Raw genomic sequence first — 16404 nt, 5'->3', positions numbered from 1 at the left:
CCTCATGTCTTTCCTACACTCAGGGTTTTACTGTTTGAGCAGAATATTATGTGATGTTGAAACCAATACAGTCAAAAGGGAACTTAAAATTCACTTGTCCAAAAGTGTTTTGATTAGTAGTGAGTGTATATTTTAGGAGTTGACAGTGCCATTTAAGCTGTACTCTCAGGGCAGATTATACAGTCTGCATTTCCTCACAAATCAGCTTAGTTTGGCCAGCGAGCACACCCATCTGTCCTGTAATTTTTCTTTTTTCTTCATTGTTTCATTGTTTATGACATTGGTATTGTTTGTGATTTACATGTGTCAAATTCAGTTTTCTGCATGTTTGTGTGAATGTGTTTTGTATTTATGCACACTACGTGTGTGTGTGTGTGTGTGTGTGTGTGTGTGTGCATACTTCCAGCTCATTTCTCTAATAGAAAACAACTCTGTAGTGATCATCCATGGAGCCACAGGCAGTGGCAAGACCACCCAGCTGCCCCAGTTCATTCTGGACCACTGCAATGAAAAAAATGCCTCATGCAACATTGTGGTCACCCAGCCACGCAGAATTGGTGCCACCAGCATCGCCAGATGGATTGCCACAGAACGAAAGTGTACCCTGGGTAGTTTAGTGGGGTATCAGGTTGGTGCAAAATTTTAGTGACCTTATTGACTTAATCTGCACATACAGAATAGATATCAGCCTGTATTGGTCTTTATTATAATTTCCATGGTCAGTCAATACAATTAGCAGACTTTGCACAGTTGAGTCGTCACTGTTGAAGTAGACATTTTGGAGAAAGCATGTATGCTGTCAAAGTCTTATAAAATATCAACAGAGACCTGTGGGAATACGTTGTTTAACACAAGTGTGTGTTGCCTGAGCACAGAACCAGGAGTGATTCACCTTAGATGAGGTTCTTAACAGAAAACACACTTGACATCTCTCTCAGAGCTCAAGGAGTGTGGGTGTGTGTGTGTGTGTGCATGTGTGTTTGTGTGCATTGTTAACAGGCTGTCTGGTTGCATTGTGTGGAGCTTTGAAACAGTGCATCTAATTATAAGTTTGGGCTCGCCTGCTGCTGCAGACTTTAGGACTGCAGCTACAATAACTGGAAGACATTTAGGAGGAGAGGGTGAAGATATGCAGCGTACAGCACAGCCCTGTTTGCATACCTCATAGGTGCTTTTTGATTTTTGTCTTTAGGCTCAACAGTAAAATGTGGTCCGGCCTTTATTGTCCAAGCCCACGGCTTTGGAAGCCTCGCGTAAGAAGCTCAGACTGGACAGTCACTGTTATGTTTTAAAGAAAAAATCCACTTTCAGACACTCAGATACTTTGTTATGTATAATCAATCTGATTTCAGTGCAATAGTTATTAGTTGCTTAGGTTCTGTTTTTTTTTTTTGTTTTTTTTTTTAGCAGTGCACACTGTGTAGGGATTTTAAGGTATGTATTGTTTCCACTGTGCAGACTCCCTAGAGCCCTGCATAAGGGAAATACGTTTTGCACTTGTACACCAACAAGTGAGGCTGCTGCTTTGTACAACCACTAGTATCCTAGTCAACGCATAAATTAAATGTTTTACTTAGCAATTCTCTTAGGTACAGTAAGACTGTCCTACCATGGCCTTTTGGTGTTAAGAACTGGAGCTATACTGCTCTCCCTGAAAACCTAAGGCTTGTAGACTTGTTTTGTGATGAATTGTTGTGTTTTACTTTTCTGATGTACACACTTTCCCTCAAGTTTCTTTGTCCAGCTCTGATTTCTTTTGTTTCCCAGAATGACTTTTACAGTCTGAGAATGGGCATTAGCTTGTTACATTCAGCTATGGTTTATACATGAAGAAGTAATAGCAATGGTCGAAAGACAGTTTTAGCCAAAATACAGTCGCCCAGATTAATAAATTTCAGCAGTAAGTTCAGCAGTGTTGCACTGAGTAAAATCTGCCATTAGGTAATGTGAGGTGATTCATAAACTTGTTGAGGCAGTGGGTGCCACTGTAGAGACACTTCACTGTCTCCAGTGGCCCAGGTGACAGCCTGTGAAAATCAGCATGCAAATGATGTGCTGCATATGCAACACTCCATGTCCTGTGTGCAAGCACGATGAATTGCGTTGTAGAGGTGTCAGTAAGGCAAAGCCATCATCTTGCCACTGCTGGACTCTAACCATCAAGCACCACAGTCAAAATAAGTTTTTAACTTTATTGCATTATACTAATTTTCAAGTGCAATTGTATTTTTAAGGTCATGAGTGAAGTAGGTCTAGACTGGCCCTTTACATCCAAATGCAACATAAATGTCCATTTAAAATGCAGTACTAGTAACACCGGAAACCAAGGGGAACACTGAAGAACACTGATAAAATATATCTTTATTGTTTAATGAAGATTTTATAACATAGATCATAAGTTGGAACAATAACAGCTTGCCACCTTGTGCTTTTATGAATTGCTTTATGGAACATGATCAGCATTGTGCGGTGGTGCCAAAATCTCAGAGATATTAAAACTGAATATTAAAACTCTATGTATATGAACAGGGGAAATGTCTACCACCACAGCTTTACCAACTGCTGTGTCATTAGCCCTGCCAGAAAATTTTAACAGATATGGGCCAGCATGTCTCATGGCTTCATTGCATTGTGGTCTGTTGAGGTGACTGTCAATGGACGAATTAATATCTCTCTTTTTCTGCAATGTAATTCTACTTCTATTATTATCGGTGGCAGAATGGTAGATCTAGATAGCCCTTGTTTTTGAATGACAGACTGACTTCAAAAGATAATGTTAACCACTGATGTTTAAGATGAAAATGTTTTTCTGCTATCCAGCTGCATTGTAGCTGTGCTGGAAGTATCTCCATGTGATAACGTGTCTCCTACATTTTTCACAGGAAATAGAACGATGCACTGCCCAAGTTATGTCACGGTTAGTTTATAGTTAGTTTTGTTTATAGTTTTGAAGATGTGTATCAGGTCACTTGTTTACAACCCAGTTGCGATTGCAGTCTGTCTGCAGAGTAAGTGCATGTTTTCCTCCATAGGGCAGTAACTCTGCACTTTACAGCAGCTGCAGGGCAGAACAGCACTAGTAGATGGACTTTCAGCTTTGAAGTACTGAAGAGAGTAGCTCTGTATTATCCTCTCTCACAGCAACCTTGCCCTTTCAGTATGATCATGAGAGCTGCTTTTATTCTGTTATCTCTGTGTGCTCAAGGGGAGTAGAGTGGCTGTTTGCACTCCCCTAATTCTTCATTCCCTCATCCCCTTTCCTATTTTTCTCTCTTAGTTTGTGAAAGTCATGTCGTCAGTAAGTGGAAGGAGGTTTTGTGCTCAAAGTTGAGTAAGATTACCAGAAAGTATCTCCTCAGGGTGGGCAGCAGTGGATTTTATCACAGGTCACTTGTAATCTCTCAAACACCAACTGTGAAGAATAATGTTGTGATGGCAGTTAGAAGATTTTTTAGACGCAACAGTGTGGAGCATTGGCAGTCCTTGGTGTCTAGTTGAAACATATTGAAGCTTCTCCTTCACCTTTTTATGATGCATATGACTCTCCTCTCAGGCAGTATAATGACTATAATTTTATTGACTGGCACCGGATGGGGTGTCACCTTGGGCTCTTTAATTGGCTCATCTGACATTTTAGAGATTTGGTTTTCAGCAAACAATGACAGTATATTACTGAGCACGGTGCCTCCTCTTAATTAATATCACCACATAAGGGTTTTGTCTGTTTTTATATATATATATATATATATATATATATATATATATATATATAAAAACGCTGGCAAGCAAGAATCTCTTAAACTACAATTCAGAAATGTATCTAGCAATAGATATTGGTGTTTCAAGTTGTTGGAAATACTCTGGTAATGTTCAGCACATGCGTTATTGCACAGTTAATTTCTACAGCGTTATAGGTGCAATAATATTTCAAATTCTTCAAAAAGAAAATTATTTTGAAAATGGAAAGAAAAAGTGATCACAATATAAAACTCTGACTGTGTAGTTCAAAAAAATCACAGACTTTAGATCAGTGCTCTGCATGTCTGTGTTGCAGATCGGGCTGGAGAAGATGGCTACTGAGCACACCCGACTCATCTACATGACCACAGGAGTGCTGCTGCAGAAACTGGTCACAGCCAAGGCCCTGACTGAGTACACCCACATCTTCATAGATGAGGTGCAAAAAACATGAATGTTATCAGTCTCAATCTAGATCTGTCCTTAACATGTTTTATGGGCTTGGCTTTGTTCCTTTTGGTTTGAATGAATTGTATATGAATTTGTTGCATCTTTAATTTCCACATGCCCTATTTTGTATCACTTTCTTGTTCTTGTCAGTCGTTCTAGACAGCTCAGTCCAGAATCAGCTATTCCTCACATCTGTCTCTGTGCCCCAGGTTCATGAAAGGACCGATGAGATGGACTTTCTCCTGCTGGTTTTGAAAAAGCTCCTTCATTCAAACTCGCGCTATGTCAAGGTACTCCCTAGATCAGAGCAAGCCTTTCTCTCCAGCTTTTTTTTTTTCACCATCAGCTGAACTTCCGCTCACAGCATCCATGTTTTCCCAGATCATCCTCATGTCAGCCACCATAAACTGCAGACAGTTTGCTGAGTACTTCAGCACCCCGATTCGTGGCAAGATGAATCCAGCCTACGTGTTTGAAGTGGAGGGGTCGCCCTATGCTATCGAGGAGTTTTACCTTGATGACCTCCGCAGCCTGTTCCCCTGCAGGGTAAGAAGGAGCCAAGCATTTGGTGATGCTGCTGTTGTTCTTTGTACTGGGACGCCCAATAGTTGGTGTGTCTGTGTTTGACAGATTGAAGATCAACATCCAGATGAGCCTCACATCTCAGAGCAGATGTACAATCTTGCCATCAGTCTCATCCAGAGCTTTGACGAGATGGAGGGTAAAGAGCCGAGGTGAGGCCTCTGCCAGCGTCTTCTCTCCTACTTGACTGCTTTAACAGTTAAACAGACAGACAGTTGTCTTCTTTTTGTCCACTTTGTTTCTTTGCGTGTGTGTGTGCACATGTGTGTGCGTGTGTGTATGTGTGTGTGCACATGTGTGTGCGTGTGTGTATGTGTGTGGGCATGTGCATGTGCGTGCATGTGTTTCAGCAGCAAGGCAGAGAAAGAGGGTTTGTCAGAGAGAGGTAGTGTGCTGGTTTTCCTCCCTGGTATACATGAGATAAGATACATGCAGGAGGCCTTGGCCAAGCTGGTCCGCAAACGGTGAGCTTCTGAGTTTGTCTCTTTGTTCTTTTGATTATTAATTGTCCAACATTGATCAAATAAATGAATTGATTTTGTTTGCATAGCTACTGGGAATCTCTCCTTTGGAGCAGCAGTTTCTTTTTTTGATTATTTTGAATGGCAAGGATAGGATTTTGTGTCCTTTGTCGCTCAGAGAGGTTAGCATGTTATAAGTGCTCAGAGGACCAAGCTTGAGAGGTGAGACATATTTAGGCTTGTAGCATAAGAGTTGTGCTCCAAAATGTTTTTCAGCAGTTGCATAGCAACAGCTAGAGCCTTAGCCATTATTTCCTACAAGCATCAATTTAGTGCATCCCAATTAAATCAGAGGTGCCCAGGAAACACAGGGAGTATTACCTGTCATTTAAATCTGTTTGGCTGGGCAAGTTTCATACCTTGACCAGTAAGCAGTCAGACACATGTTGAATGTTCGTATAAGTACTGTGAATGTACCACTGTTCTTCAGCTTGCAGGTTTATCCTCTCCACTCCACTGTGACTCTGGAAGAGCAGAACGGTGTGTTTCTGGTCCCTGCTCCAGGATACAGGAAGGTAAGAGCTCTTCACCCTCTTGTGCCTCTTTATATGGTCCTATCCAGTGTACTCACGATCTCTTGATCTCCGCAGGTCATCCTTTCCACCAACATTGCCGAGAGCTCCGTCACTGTCTCTGACGTCAAATATGGTAGATTATCTTTCCTGTCATTGATCTTAACCATTTTCTCAGAGTGTGCTGGGGCTAGTTTTGACAAAATCACACTTTGTAAAGTTTTGTGGTGTTTTAATTGTTGCTGCAGTGATTGACTTTTGCCTGGCCCGTCACTTGGTCTGTGACCAAGAGACCAATTACCAGTCCCTACGCCTCACCTGGGCATCCAAGACCAACTGCAACCAGCGCAGAGGTACGACACCTGACATTGCAGCAGATGTCCACAGAGGATCAGAGCATGAACAGCAAAGTATCACTTCTGGCCTGTCTTTGTCCCGGACTCTTATCAGGTAGAGCAGGACGAGTGTCAAAGGGCTACTGCTACCGGCTGGTTAGCAAAGAGTTCTGGAGGAGAGATATGCGAGACTATATGATCCCTGAGATGCTGGTAAGAAAATGTGCTGTTGACTAGACACTTTACAGGAGAAGTAATTTATTGTTTTATGTAAGGACCCAAAACTGGGTGACTGGAAAGGCACCAGACAGCTGATTTGTTCCCTGATGTCTGCCCTCCTCTCAGCTCGCCCCACTGTCCAGCATCATGCTGAAGGTGAAGCTGCTGGACATGGGAGACCCCCGCGCTCTCCTCTCCACGGCTCTCTCACCCCCGAATCTGAACGACATCGTCAGGACAGTGCTGCAGCTCAAAGAGGTCCTGAAACACTGCAGAAGGACGATTCTCCCCTGAGAGTGCCATTAATGTCACCCTTGCTGCTCAAGTAGAGATAAACATGTGCTGTAATGATGAGTGTTAGGTATTTGGGCAGGCAGCTGACCACCCAGCTCTGTCACAGTGCATTAGAGGGGATGACCTGCACTGCTGTGTCAGGAGCTTTGTGTCAGCCAGTGTTAGCACCGTCACTGAGATGGCAAATCTATTAGCGGGGAATAATCTAGGGCACTGTGGTGTCTGTTTGTGTATGTGTTTGCTTGGGCTTATGTGAGGCAATGGAAAAAGTGTGTGTCTCTATTGAGAAAAGGAGATTTGGGCCTCGCATAAAATATTGATGTGAACGGTATGGCTGCAACAAATGATATTTTCTATTAACTGACAATAATTTTGACTATAAAATGTTAAACATGATGACAAATACCCATCACATGTTACTGGTTACTGTTAAAAACAGGACACCCACCCCCCCACCCCCCAAGTATTCATTTCAAAACAATGCAAAATTGAGAAAAGCAAGCAAACCTTACCTTTTGTGAAGCTGTTTTGTATGTTGATTAGATAAAATTAATTGATTGTGAAATTAATTGTGACATACATATACATATATATTCAAATATTGGTTTAGTTTAACTTTAAAAAATGTTACTCTCGCGATTTTAGCTGTTGGAAGTTGAATAAGGTTGTGAATATTAACAAAGGCAATCCCTGCAAAACCAGACTACTGGATCTTTGATTGTGTAGATGGGCGCACTCTCTGTGAAAAACAGCCGCGTTGTTCAGAATGAGGACGGCGAGCTGACGTTTCTGGGTCGGGTGTTGGCTCACCTCCCTGTGGACTTGTACCTGGGGAAGATGATTGTGCTGGGCCACGTCTTCGGCTGTCTGGACGAGTGCCTCATCATCGGTCAGTCTGCATTACTCTGTTGAATTGGGCTTCAGTTACTGGGCATGCGTGTGTTTGAAATTGCTCAATATGGCTGGTATTCACGGCACTATTGGAGATATGCCAGTGTGCGTGTAACATTTGTACTTTTGTGCATGTAAAGTTCATGTCTGTTTGCATGTAAAGTTCATGTATGTTTGCATGTCCCTCAGCTGCTTCACACTCTCTGAGGAGCTTCTTCGCCATACCGTCCTTGCAGCAGCTGGCTGGCTACAGGTGAGTCACACCCACTCAGTAACTTATATTTCATTATGGCAGAACATTTTCACTCATTAGTATGCAGAGGCTCTCAGATTTTAGCACTTTTTTGTCCTGCCACATCCTGGTACGTGTGTATGGTGCATTATCTTATGGTGATGTCTGTGTGTAAACTGCAGGAATGGAATTGAGTAGAACTGGCATTTTATTGGGGAGGATACACTTTGTGAAGGGCCAGCTGGCAGCCATCTTTGGGGAACTGATTGAATAACTTTATTGACAGTTCCATCAAGGCAAGCCAACAACTGAAGAGCACCACGACTGAAACTGCACAAATAAACAACAGCTGATCTGATTACATTTCAAGTACCTGTTTACATAAACGTACATAAGAATGAGGAAAATGATTCTGGTGAAACTGCTGTAGCTTCATATTGTCAAAATTTTAGTTCATATTTATACTGCCTGTGCATTGTAAATAGTTAACTGTAAAAACTTTGGGCAGTTCAGTTAATTTTATCATTAATGTAACTGGTAATGTTTAAAATGTTATTGTGAGTGCTTGTTGTATGACTTTATTTTCAAAAGCCAAATCAACATTACTGACCGAAAAATCATATCATATGTCTGTGCTCTCTCTCTGTGCTGCTGATCAGTTGTGTGTTTTCATGTCGGCAGTGTTTGCCGTTCTAAGGAGCTCACATGAATGTTTTCATGCTCCTCCGGCTGGGTCCATCTTGTGTGCTTGCAGAAATAGCAGGATGATGATATTTTTTGTGTTTTTGAGATGATTCAAAACTCTGGTAGGACAACTCTGATGCACTTGTTCATCACTCCAAGTAAGACGACTTTCTTGAATGCGACGTTTTTACAGTATCAGCCGCAGTCACAAATTCTGTCATAATCCATCTCAGAGGTGAACTTCATCCATTCTCTGAATTCATTTTCTCAAAGTTAAAAATTAATCTAATTTCAGGCAGGCAGTTTTCTATTGGCAGATCTTAAATAAGTGTGACTCAGGGTGGTCGGGGATCTACTTTAAAATTTTGGTGCAGGAAATGCTTTGGACAAACTTTTACGTTCAGATTATATCTCCTCTATCTTATTAGACCCAATCCTGCGAGTCTTGCTCACAGATTTAATGTTGGCGGTCAAGCTGTTGCCTATACACTGATTTGCACAGAAATTTAGGACATGGGTCGTTTAAATAAAATGAAATGAATGAACTTGAGTGAGTGAGTCTTCAGTTACTTATCTGTTCTTTGAAGTGTATTTGTAAACATTTCAGCATAAAAAAATAACAGCAATGGGTTCCATTTTCATGGATATAAATGCTGACAAATACAATAAATTTATCTGAAATGTATATATACATATATTTATAGTATATACATTTTTATATAATGTTTCATAGACAATGTATTTCACAGACAAAGTGTTGATTTTCTTGTTTACTGCTACTGCTACTACTCATTGGCACTGATGCAGAATGAAGTGGCTTAACCTTGAAGGAAGTGTAACCATAAAGCCAAACCATGCAGTCCAGTTCCAGCTGTGATGTAGCTTATTCTTATGCCAGCAAACCATCAGAATAATGTGAATAAAACTATTTTAAGACCCGACCTGTATCAGCTCCAGAAAGCCACCAGTCAGGTGTGTCTGTGTTTCTCTGCCGCCTAATGAATATTATTTAAATTTTCAGGAACAAGCTTGGCTTTGCCCATGACACCCCGAGTGATGCCATAGCTTTTGTCAATGCCTTCAAGGTAATGTATTTGATGCTCCGTCAACAGTGTATTGCATTGTTAGAGGGCTTTACATATTTGCCTAATAGCTGTTGTTTATAAGTCCCTTGTATATTGTCTTACTGCTAGGCATGGCACTCATCCAAAAGAAAAGGACAGCTGAGGCACCCAAAGGTGGGCAAAACAAACAAAAAACAAGCATGAGTTCATTTTAAAAGCACACATACTTAACACTTAATTTTCCAAAATTGTGTTCAGAAAAAGAAAATTTTGACTTTCATCTAATATTAGTAGTCAATTGTTTTCACATAACACCATGTAAATGATGTGTTGAATTACTCTTCAATTTAAACAGCACGTTTCATACAAACATGCAGCCCAAAGTGGATGTAAAAATGAGTAAAGTGAGCAAAAATAGTCAACAGTCAACAATATGTAAAATGTTGCTAGCACTACTCAACATTGATTTAGTAAACAAATAAAAATGTAAAAAATAAATGAGTGAATTTAATGAATGAAATAAATGTGGGGTTAAAAATGATATGAAAATCAATTATTAAAACTTTAGCACTGTGGCTATAACATATATATATATATATATATATATATATATATATATCCAAATTAAAACACAGATTAAAAAGATAGGTCTTTAATTTAAAAAAATAGCGAGGGACATAAGAAGAACAAAAAAATCTACTATAGCACACAGACACACACACACACACATATATATATATATATATATATATATGTGTGTGTGTGTGTTTGTGTGTGTGTGTGTGTGTATATGGTCAAAAATAAGCCACAGGGTCATCATCTTGTGGATATTCTGTTTTTCTCTTTGAGATAGTCTCTGCCAAGGCTGCCATTCAAGAACAAGGATCCAGTCTTTTAATGCAAGAGCAATACTTTAACTTGAGCATTTCTTTAAAAAAAAAAATCTAGTATTATTCATCTGCGGTTTTCTGTATCTTCGATGGGCTGACATTGTAAGCATTTGTCTTTTTGTCTGCTCCCTCTTCTAGGATGAGCTCACCTGGGGAAAGGAGAACTTCATTCAAATCAAGAGGCTCAGAGAGGTGTGACGGCTGATCCCAGCAGGAGGATCATTTAGACTTATGTCATCTGTGTTGCTGCAGCCACATGACGAGAAAACTTTATCATGCCCCTTGCTACTTTATCAGTCAGATATATCCTTCGTCTTTAATTTAGGACATCCCCACTAGGTCTATTTTCAATGTCTTTGATCAGATGTTGAGTAGCAGTGTGCGTAAAACCAAAATGAAAAATTGCCACAGTGATGTATTCAGTTGTAATGGCCACAGTAGGATTTCATCGACAATGGCTATTGAGAGCTGGATTAAGATGACTTTGAGTGTAGTAGTTTATGGCTATAGCTGGTTGGTGGTCAGTTCTCCACTAAAGATAAAAGACTAGCTGATCTACCAAATTCAAATTAAGCATATTTTTGGTCGCATAATGGTAAATATCTCAGATTTAATTCTTAACAAGCTAATATTTTGCAGTTAATATGTTGATAAAATAATGTGGCCCCAAGCTTCCTAACCAGTGATGGACTGTCCAGGTTGCAGAGCTCTATGATGACCTGAAGATGCGTGTGTCCCAGTTCAACATGCATGTGGCAGAGTGCTCCCAGCCCATGGACTACACCAACCTGCACAGACAGAGGTTCATCCTTCAGGTGAGAGTGCAGCAGTGGCCAATGAGGTTTCATGGAGTAACACATGAAGACTTTGCCGCACAATCATGCAGCAACTAGGCTGACGGTTGATGTTCAACCTGCACTTCTACATGTTTTGCACATGAAAAAGCAGTGCAAATCCTTGATAAATCAACCCCTCTGTGTAATTAAGTATACATGGTCCACATTTTATGAAATTTAAGGACTCAACTATACTGAGTCTACATCGAATGTAGACTGTGTCAACTCAAACATTTTGTGATCACTGGGATGTCGCACAAATTGCACAAATTGCTTGTACCTTCCAGTGCACTATCTTGAAAAAGTACAAACTATAATCCCTCATGTCAGAAGCATTTTCAGAATTTGGATTCCTCTGACTTTGTTTTCTCATTACTTGTAAAGTTGGCTTCTTGCAGTTGTATCATTAAGTCTTATAGTAAAGTTTTCAAATTGCCATTTGCATATTTCATATGTACTTAAATTATAGTTTGAAAACTGGTAAGCAGTCCAGCTAATCGTTGCAGCAGTAAAACCTGGCTCTCATGCATACCAGAAAAACTGTCCAGCATGGTGGTGTTTTCTGGACACAGTCCATTCATTTTATTTTCTGGGACACAGCCATCTTACTTTTGGCCACCATACAATATTATAATAGTGAAAGTGTCCTCAGATATTACTCTCAGTAAAAGATGTCTGTCATTGTTTTATGAGATACATTTCTGTGTATAAAATAATTTAGTGCAACAGTTATCGAGTGTCCTCTCTTCTGGACTTAGCTTGTTCGGTCAGAAACAGCTTGTTGATGTATATTTCTCAGGTGCAAAGGGGACCACACAGTTTTCACCTTAACGTCTCCTTAAATCTGTTTAAATGGTCATTCTGAGAACACATAAAGTTGTTATCTACTGTACACTCACTTTACCTTTAACATGAACTTCAATGCTATCCCACAGGCTTAAGAAACCTCTTCTCCCCCTTTTTGTTAGGTCGTCATCGCTGGTGCCTACTACCCCAATTACTTTATCCAGGGGGACATAGACGAGGCGCTGGCTTCCAAAGAGCTGAGTGGCCACGACCTCAGAACAACAGTGATAGTATGTCATTTAATGTTCCAGTTCCAATTTCATTGAATTGTAGATCCATGCAGCAAAGGGTTTCCTCTAGAAATCTTTATATGGAAATGGGGAAAATATGAGAAATTATCAGGAAAAATACAATTATGTTTATGAAAATTATGTTTATAATGTTTTATTCTTTCAGAAGTTGATGGCAAATGAATTGGTATTGAGAAGTGATAAGGAATCAAATTACTAAGATTCGGAAACTGGGCCTTGATAAAATCGGACCATTTCCTAGTTGTAATGACACCTGCCTCATCTGACTCAAGCCCTCTGGACAGATATCCCAGACAGGCTGTGGCAAGACTAGTTAGGCTTATCTTAAAAAGTAGCTTCCTGAAATAAATGATTGTTTAAGTTTTTGGCTATTTTTAATCCAATCCCAGGAACCGGTGTCCCATCATCTCCCATCCCAACTGTGTCTGACATAATTGTCTATGGTACAGAATATGCTGTGATTTTTACAGAGTTTGTATATGTGATGAATTTCTACTTTTTTACTTAAGTTGAGGATTTGTCAACCTAACTTCAAGCTGTGTGTTTGTTTCCAGGTGAGGAACTTGCCGCCATACAGTTTCCTTTACTACAAACAGCTGCAGTCTCTGTTCCGCCAGTGTGGCCAGGTCAAGACCATTTCCTTTGAGGGCTCCAGGTACTTGGGACTGGTGTATCAAATCAGGCATCATATGCTTGCTCTATTCTGAGCTGGATTCCTTCAGAGGGCATAGAAAAAGGTCTAACTAATCTAACTGTGTGTGTGTGTGTGTGTGTGTGTGTGTGTGTGTGTGTGTGTGTGTGTGTGTGTGTGTGTGTGTGTGTGTGTGTGTGTGTGTGTGTGTGTGTGTGTATGTGTCTGCAGAGGATATGTGGAGTTCTACAGTACAGCCCAGGGCTCCGGGGTGCTGCCAGAGGTGTCCCTCTCCCTCCTTCTGGCCCATCAGAATCCGGGCCTGCAGCTGTCCCTCTACTCCAGTGATGAAGTGGAAATGTGTTCTAGGGAGACAACCGTATCTCACATGAAATATGCACGGTACCAAGCTTATCCACCTAATAACACCCTTAGAAGAATTTTAGGTCCCACTCTGAGTGAATACAGTTGCGCAATTGATTTTAAAATGTTTAATGCTCAATGAGCAAGAAATTTCAGACAAGCATAAAGGTTTGGCTATTTCTGTCCTTTGGAGGCTTAGATGTCCCATCAGTGACCGTCTGGATGTTTGGAAAGTGGGACCCCCTGCACCCACAGGCTGCAGTGCTCAGTGCCCCTGCACTGAGCCTTAATGTAATCTGACATCCTCGCACTCTGCATGACTCTCCACAGCATCACTCCGCTGCAGAGAGGGGAGGTTTTAGGCAGAGACAGCTCCAGCTTCTTCTTCCCTCCTTCTCAGGCTGTCATCACTGAGAGATGGGGTGACATTGGCACATAGACTTTAAAACAGTGGTGCAATTCACTAACCAATTACTTATTACTTATTTATCCATTTACTGAATGCTTGTTACCTATTCCACTGTTACTTATTAGCCTAATGTTTGGGGTAGCAGGGTGATGTAGTGGAAGGGGAGCCCACCCTTCAATCAGAAGACCCAGAATAAAGCCCCCATATCGCCAAACATCAAGTCTGCTTAAGTGACCTTGAGCAAGTCACAAAATCCCCGGGAAAATAAAAATGAGAATTTCTTATGTGCAAAGCTCAATAAAATATCAGTATTTTTTAGTATTAAGCCCATAACTTAGTCTATAACTCAGTTACACGCATTGCATCAGAAGAACCAGGGTGTGATCATGGGACAAAATTTTTTTAGAAGGTGATAAAAGATCTGATTGTGCAGTTATGGAGTAAGCATCTTGATTCTGTGGAGTCAAAGGTGTAGGCCAAGAAAAGTTGTTGATGATGTGCTTCCTCGTTTCTCTACTGCTGGGATTTCATTCTGTGAATTGTAGTTCCACCTGGCTTGTTCAAAATGGATGAGAAGTTGATTACAGCCGTTAAAAGATTCCCAGTTATCTACAACTATAAATGTCTGAAGAACAATGATTGGTTGCATGCATATTAGAGGATGATAGCAAACTCTGAAGGATTAATTTTAGACCTTTTTTAATAAAAGCTATTGTGCAGAACTTTTAGATATAAATTGTTTGTTGTGTTATGTTCTACAGTTAGGATTCAACCTATCCCTACATTTTTGTTTTTGTGGATATTTCAAATCTGATGTCTGCTTACATTCCTGTGTTGATCCACAATTGAATTATATTAAGAATTTATGCTGTAATTGTATAATTTAACTTATAGTATAGCTAATAATCTATATGACTATTCATCACTCCTATCCCCAGAAAAAAAAACAGTATATTTTTCAAACAGCATTGAATTTACTGCCACAAGAGGGAGACAAATCATGCAGTACAGGACGGTTTTATACTGCAGGTTTAATGCTTATTTATTTATTTAGCACTTGACAGTAAAATATGTGAACTTTTAAAATTATATAACAGTATGACAGACAAGTGAAAAACACATGACATGTCTCTAGCAATGCCCTAACCCTCTGACCACACTGCTGACAGTGTGAATGCACAAGAAGAGTCTTTCTACCATGTTGAAGCCCTGAACATTTGAATTCTTCTGTGTGCTGTTGCTGTGCAGGGTGAATGTAGACTTCCAGAGCCACACCATCCGCCCTGTGGGACTTCTGAGCAGCGCCATCAACCCAAAGAATCTCCCTCCCAGCCGCTTGTTTGTGGTCAACATCACAGAGGTCAGTTATCAGGTTCTGACTTGGTCCATCACAGCTACTTGATATCAGAAGAGTAGCTTTCAAAGGCATTTTCCAGAATGATAAATACAGCTAAATATATAATTGTGTGCCATGTCACAACACATCAAGGATGTATCCTCTCTGATTTGGTTCTGTGCTGCAGGTGGTGGAGGTGGGTCACTTCTGGGGCTTCCAGGCAGACGAGGCCAGCGTGGAGAGTCAGCGCCGCCTGACAGCAGACATCAACGCGCGGCAACTGAATCCTGTTACTGTGTCCCTCTACCCAAACCTGCTGTGTCTGGCTCCCTACTCGGAGAGTAATGACCAGTGCCTGTACTACCGGGCCAAGGTCCTGCATGTGCGTGGCAACTCAGTGGAGGTACACATTGCTCACACACTGACAGCTCACTTTGTCAAGATGTGCTTCAGGATTTACTCCACTGTCCTCTCTTGAAAAATTTCAACCCATGTCCTCTGTAATCTCTCATTTCTTTCCCTAACACCTTTTCACTCACACCAAAATTCTGCAGTCTCAGGAGTACTATCAGGGTTTCCACACTTGTAGTTTTGTTGTTGATTTTAGGATTGAACCATATTCTGCTGTTGTACTCATGCTGAATGTCAGCTAAATGAGGATATGAATGTCAGCGTAGAAAAAATCATGACTATCAATAACTGAGAGAGAGTGATAACAGTTGTTGATTGTACATGATGTACTGGTGTGTGTGTTTCCTCTCTCTTGCAGGTTTTCTTTGTGGATTTTGGCAACAGAACCCTCGTCACCTGCAGCAGCCTCAGGGAGCTTCCCTCTGACCTCATGTCACAGCCGTTCCAGGTAGCACCACGGCATATGGCAGGGATGATAAAGGAAAATCAGATGGTCATTTCTATCATGCATACTCATCCACACACCAGTCTTAATAATGAAAATTTTGACTAAAATATTTGTCCAAATACTCCTTTTTTGAAGCAATGATGATGACAAAGACTGACAGAAACACCTTGAAAAAAGAAAAAGGAAAACTAATTCCTAGTAGTGAAAGTTGATGATAATATTTGAATATTTATAATGAGTATTGAGTATTTTGCTGTATTCATGCACAATGAACATAGCATAATTGCAACCTGCTGAAAATTGCTTTCCCAGTGATTGCCTTTTTACATGCTACAATGGAATAGCATTTCCTCAAATTCCAAATAAGCAATAAAGTGTTGGGCCTAAAAGTAGAATGTCTGGATTATAGCTATGATAAATTATAGTTGACACTCAGTAGATTAATACATCAGAGCATTAGT

The 16404-nt window shown here is 40.5% G+C and overlaps 1 protein-coding gene across 2 annotated transcripts in view; it reads left to right on the top strand.

Annotated features, from left to right (window-relative positions):
- Positions 1-16404, top strand: part of tdrd9 (tudor domain containing 9) — a 29274-nt gene that overhangs the window by 9462 nt on the left and 3408 nt on the right. Inside the window, exons 4-26 of one of the 2 annotated variants that reach the window (XM_030045083.1) lie at positions 407-628; positions 4055-4177; positions 4398-4478; positions 4570-4734; positions 4819-4922; positions 5124-5234; positions 5722-5806; positions 5882-5939; positions 6052-6156; positions 6254-6351; positions 6484-6615; positions 7378-7540; positions 7732-7795; positions 9480-9543; positions 9652-9696; positions 10551-10604; positions 11111-11227; positions 12217-12324; positions 12900-13000; positions 13208-13378; positions 14997-15108; positions 15272-15487; positions 15854-15943. In XM_030045083.1, the coding sequence (XP_029900943.1) occupies positions 407-628; positions 4055-4177; positions 4398-4478; positions 4570-4734; positions 4819-4922; positions 5124-5234; positions 5722-5806; positions 5882-5939; positions 6052-6156; positions 6254-6351; positions 6484-6615; positions 7378-7540; positions 7732-7795; positions 9480-9543; positions 9652-9696; positions 10551-10604; positions 11111-11227; positions 12217-12324; positions 12900-13000; positions 13208-13378; positions 14997-15108; positions 15272-15487; positions 15854-15943 (2589 nt within the window). Of the gene's footprint in view, positions 1-406; positions 629-4054; positions 4178-4397; positions 4479-4569; positions 4735-4818; positions 4923-5120; positions 5235-5721; positions 5807-5881; positions 5940-6051; positions 6157-6253; positions 6352-6483; positions 6616-7377; positions 7541-7731; positions 7796-9479; positions 9544-9651; positions 9697-10550; positions 10605-11110; positions 11228-12216; positions 12325-12899; positions 13001-13207; positions 13379-14996; positions 15109-15271; positions 15488-15853; positions 15944-16404 lie in introns of both variants that reach the window. The other variant, XM_030045082.1, reaches the window with a different exon arrangement.

Source organism: Myripristis murdjan, chromosome 22 (assembly GCF_902150065.1).
Source record: "Myripristis murdjan chromosome 22, fMyrMur1.1, whole genome shotgun sequence".
Taxonomy (NCBI): Eukaryota; Metazoa; Chordata; class Actinopteri; order Holocentriformes; family Holocentridae; genus Myripristis; species Myripristis murdjan.
Note: the sequence above shows the minus strand (reverse complement) of the source record. Positions and strands in the feature narration are given on the sequence as shown.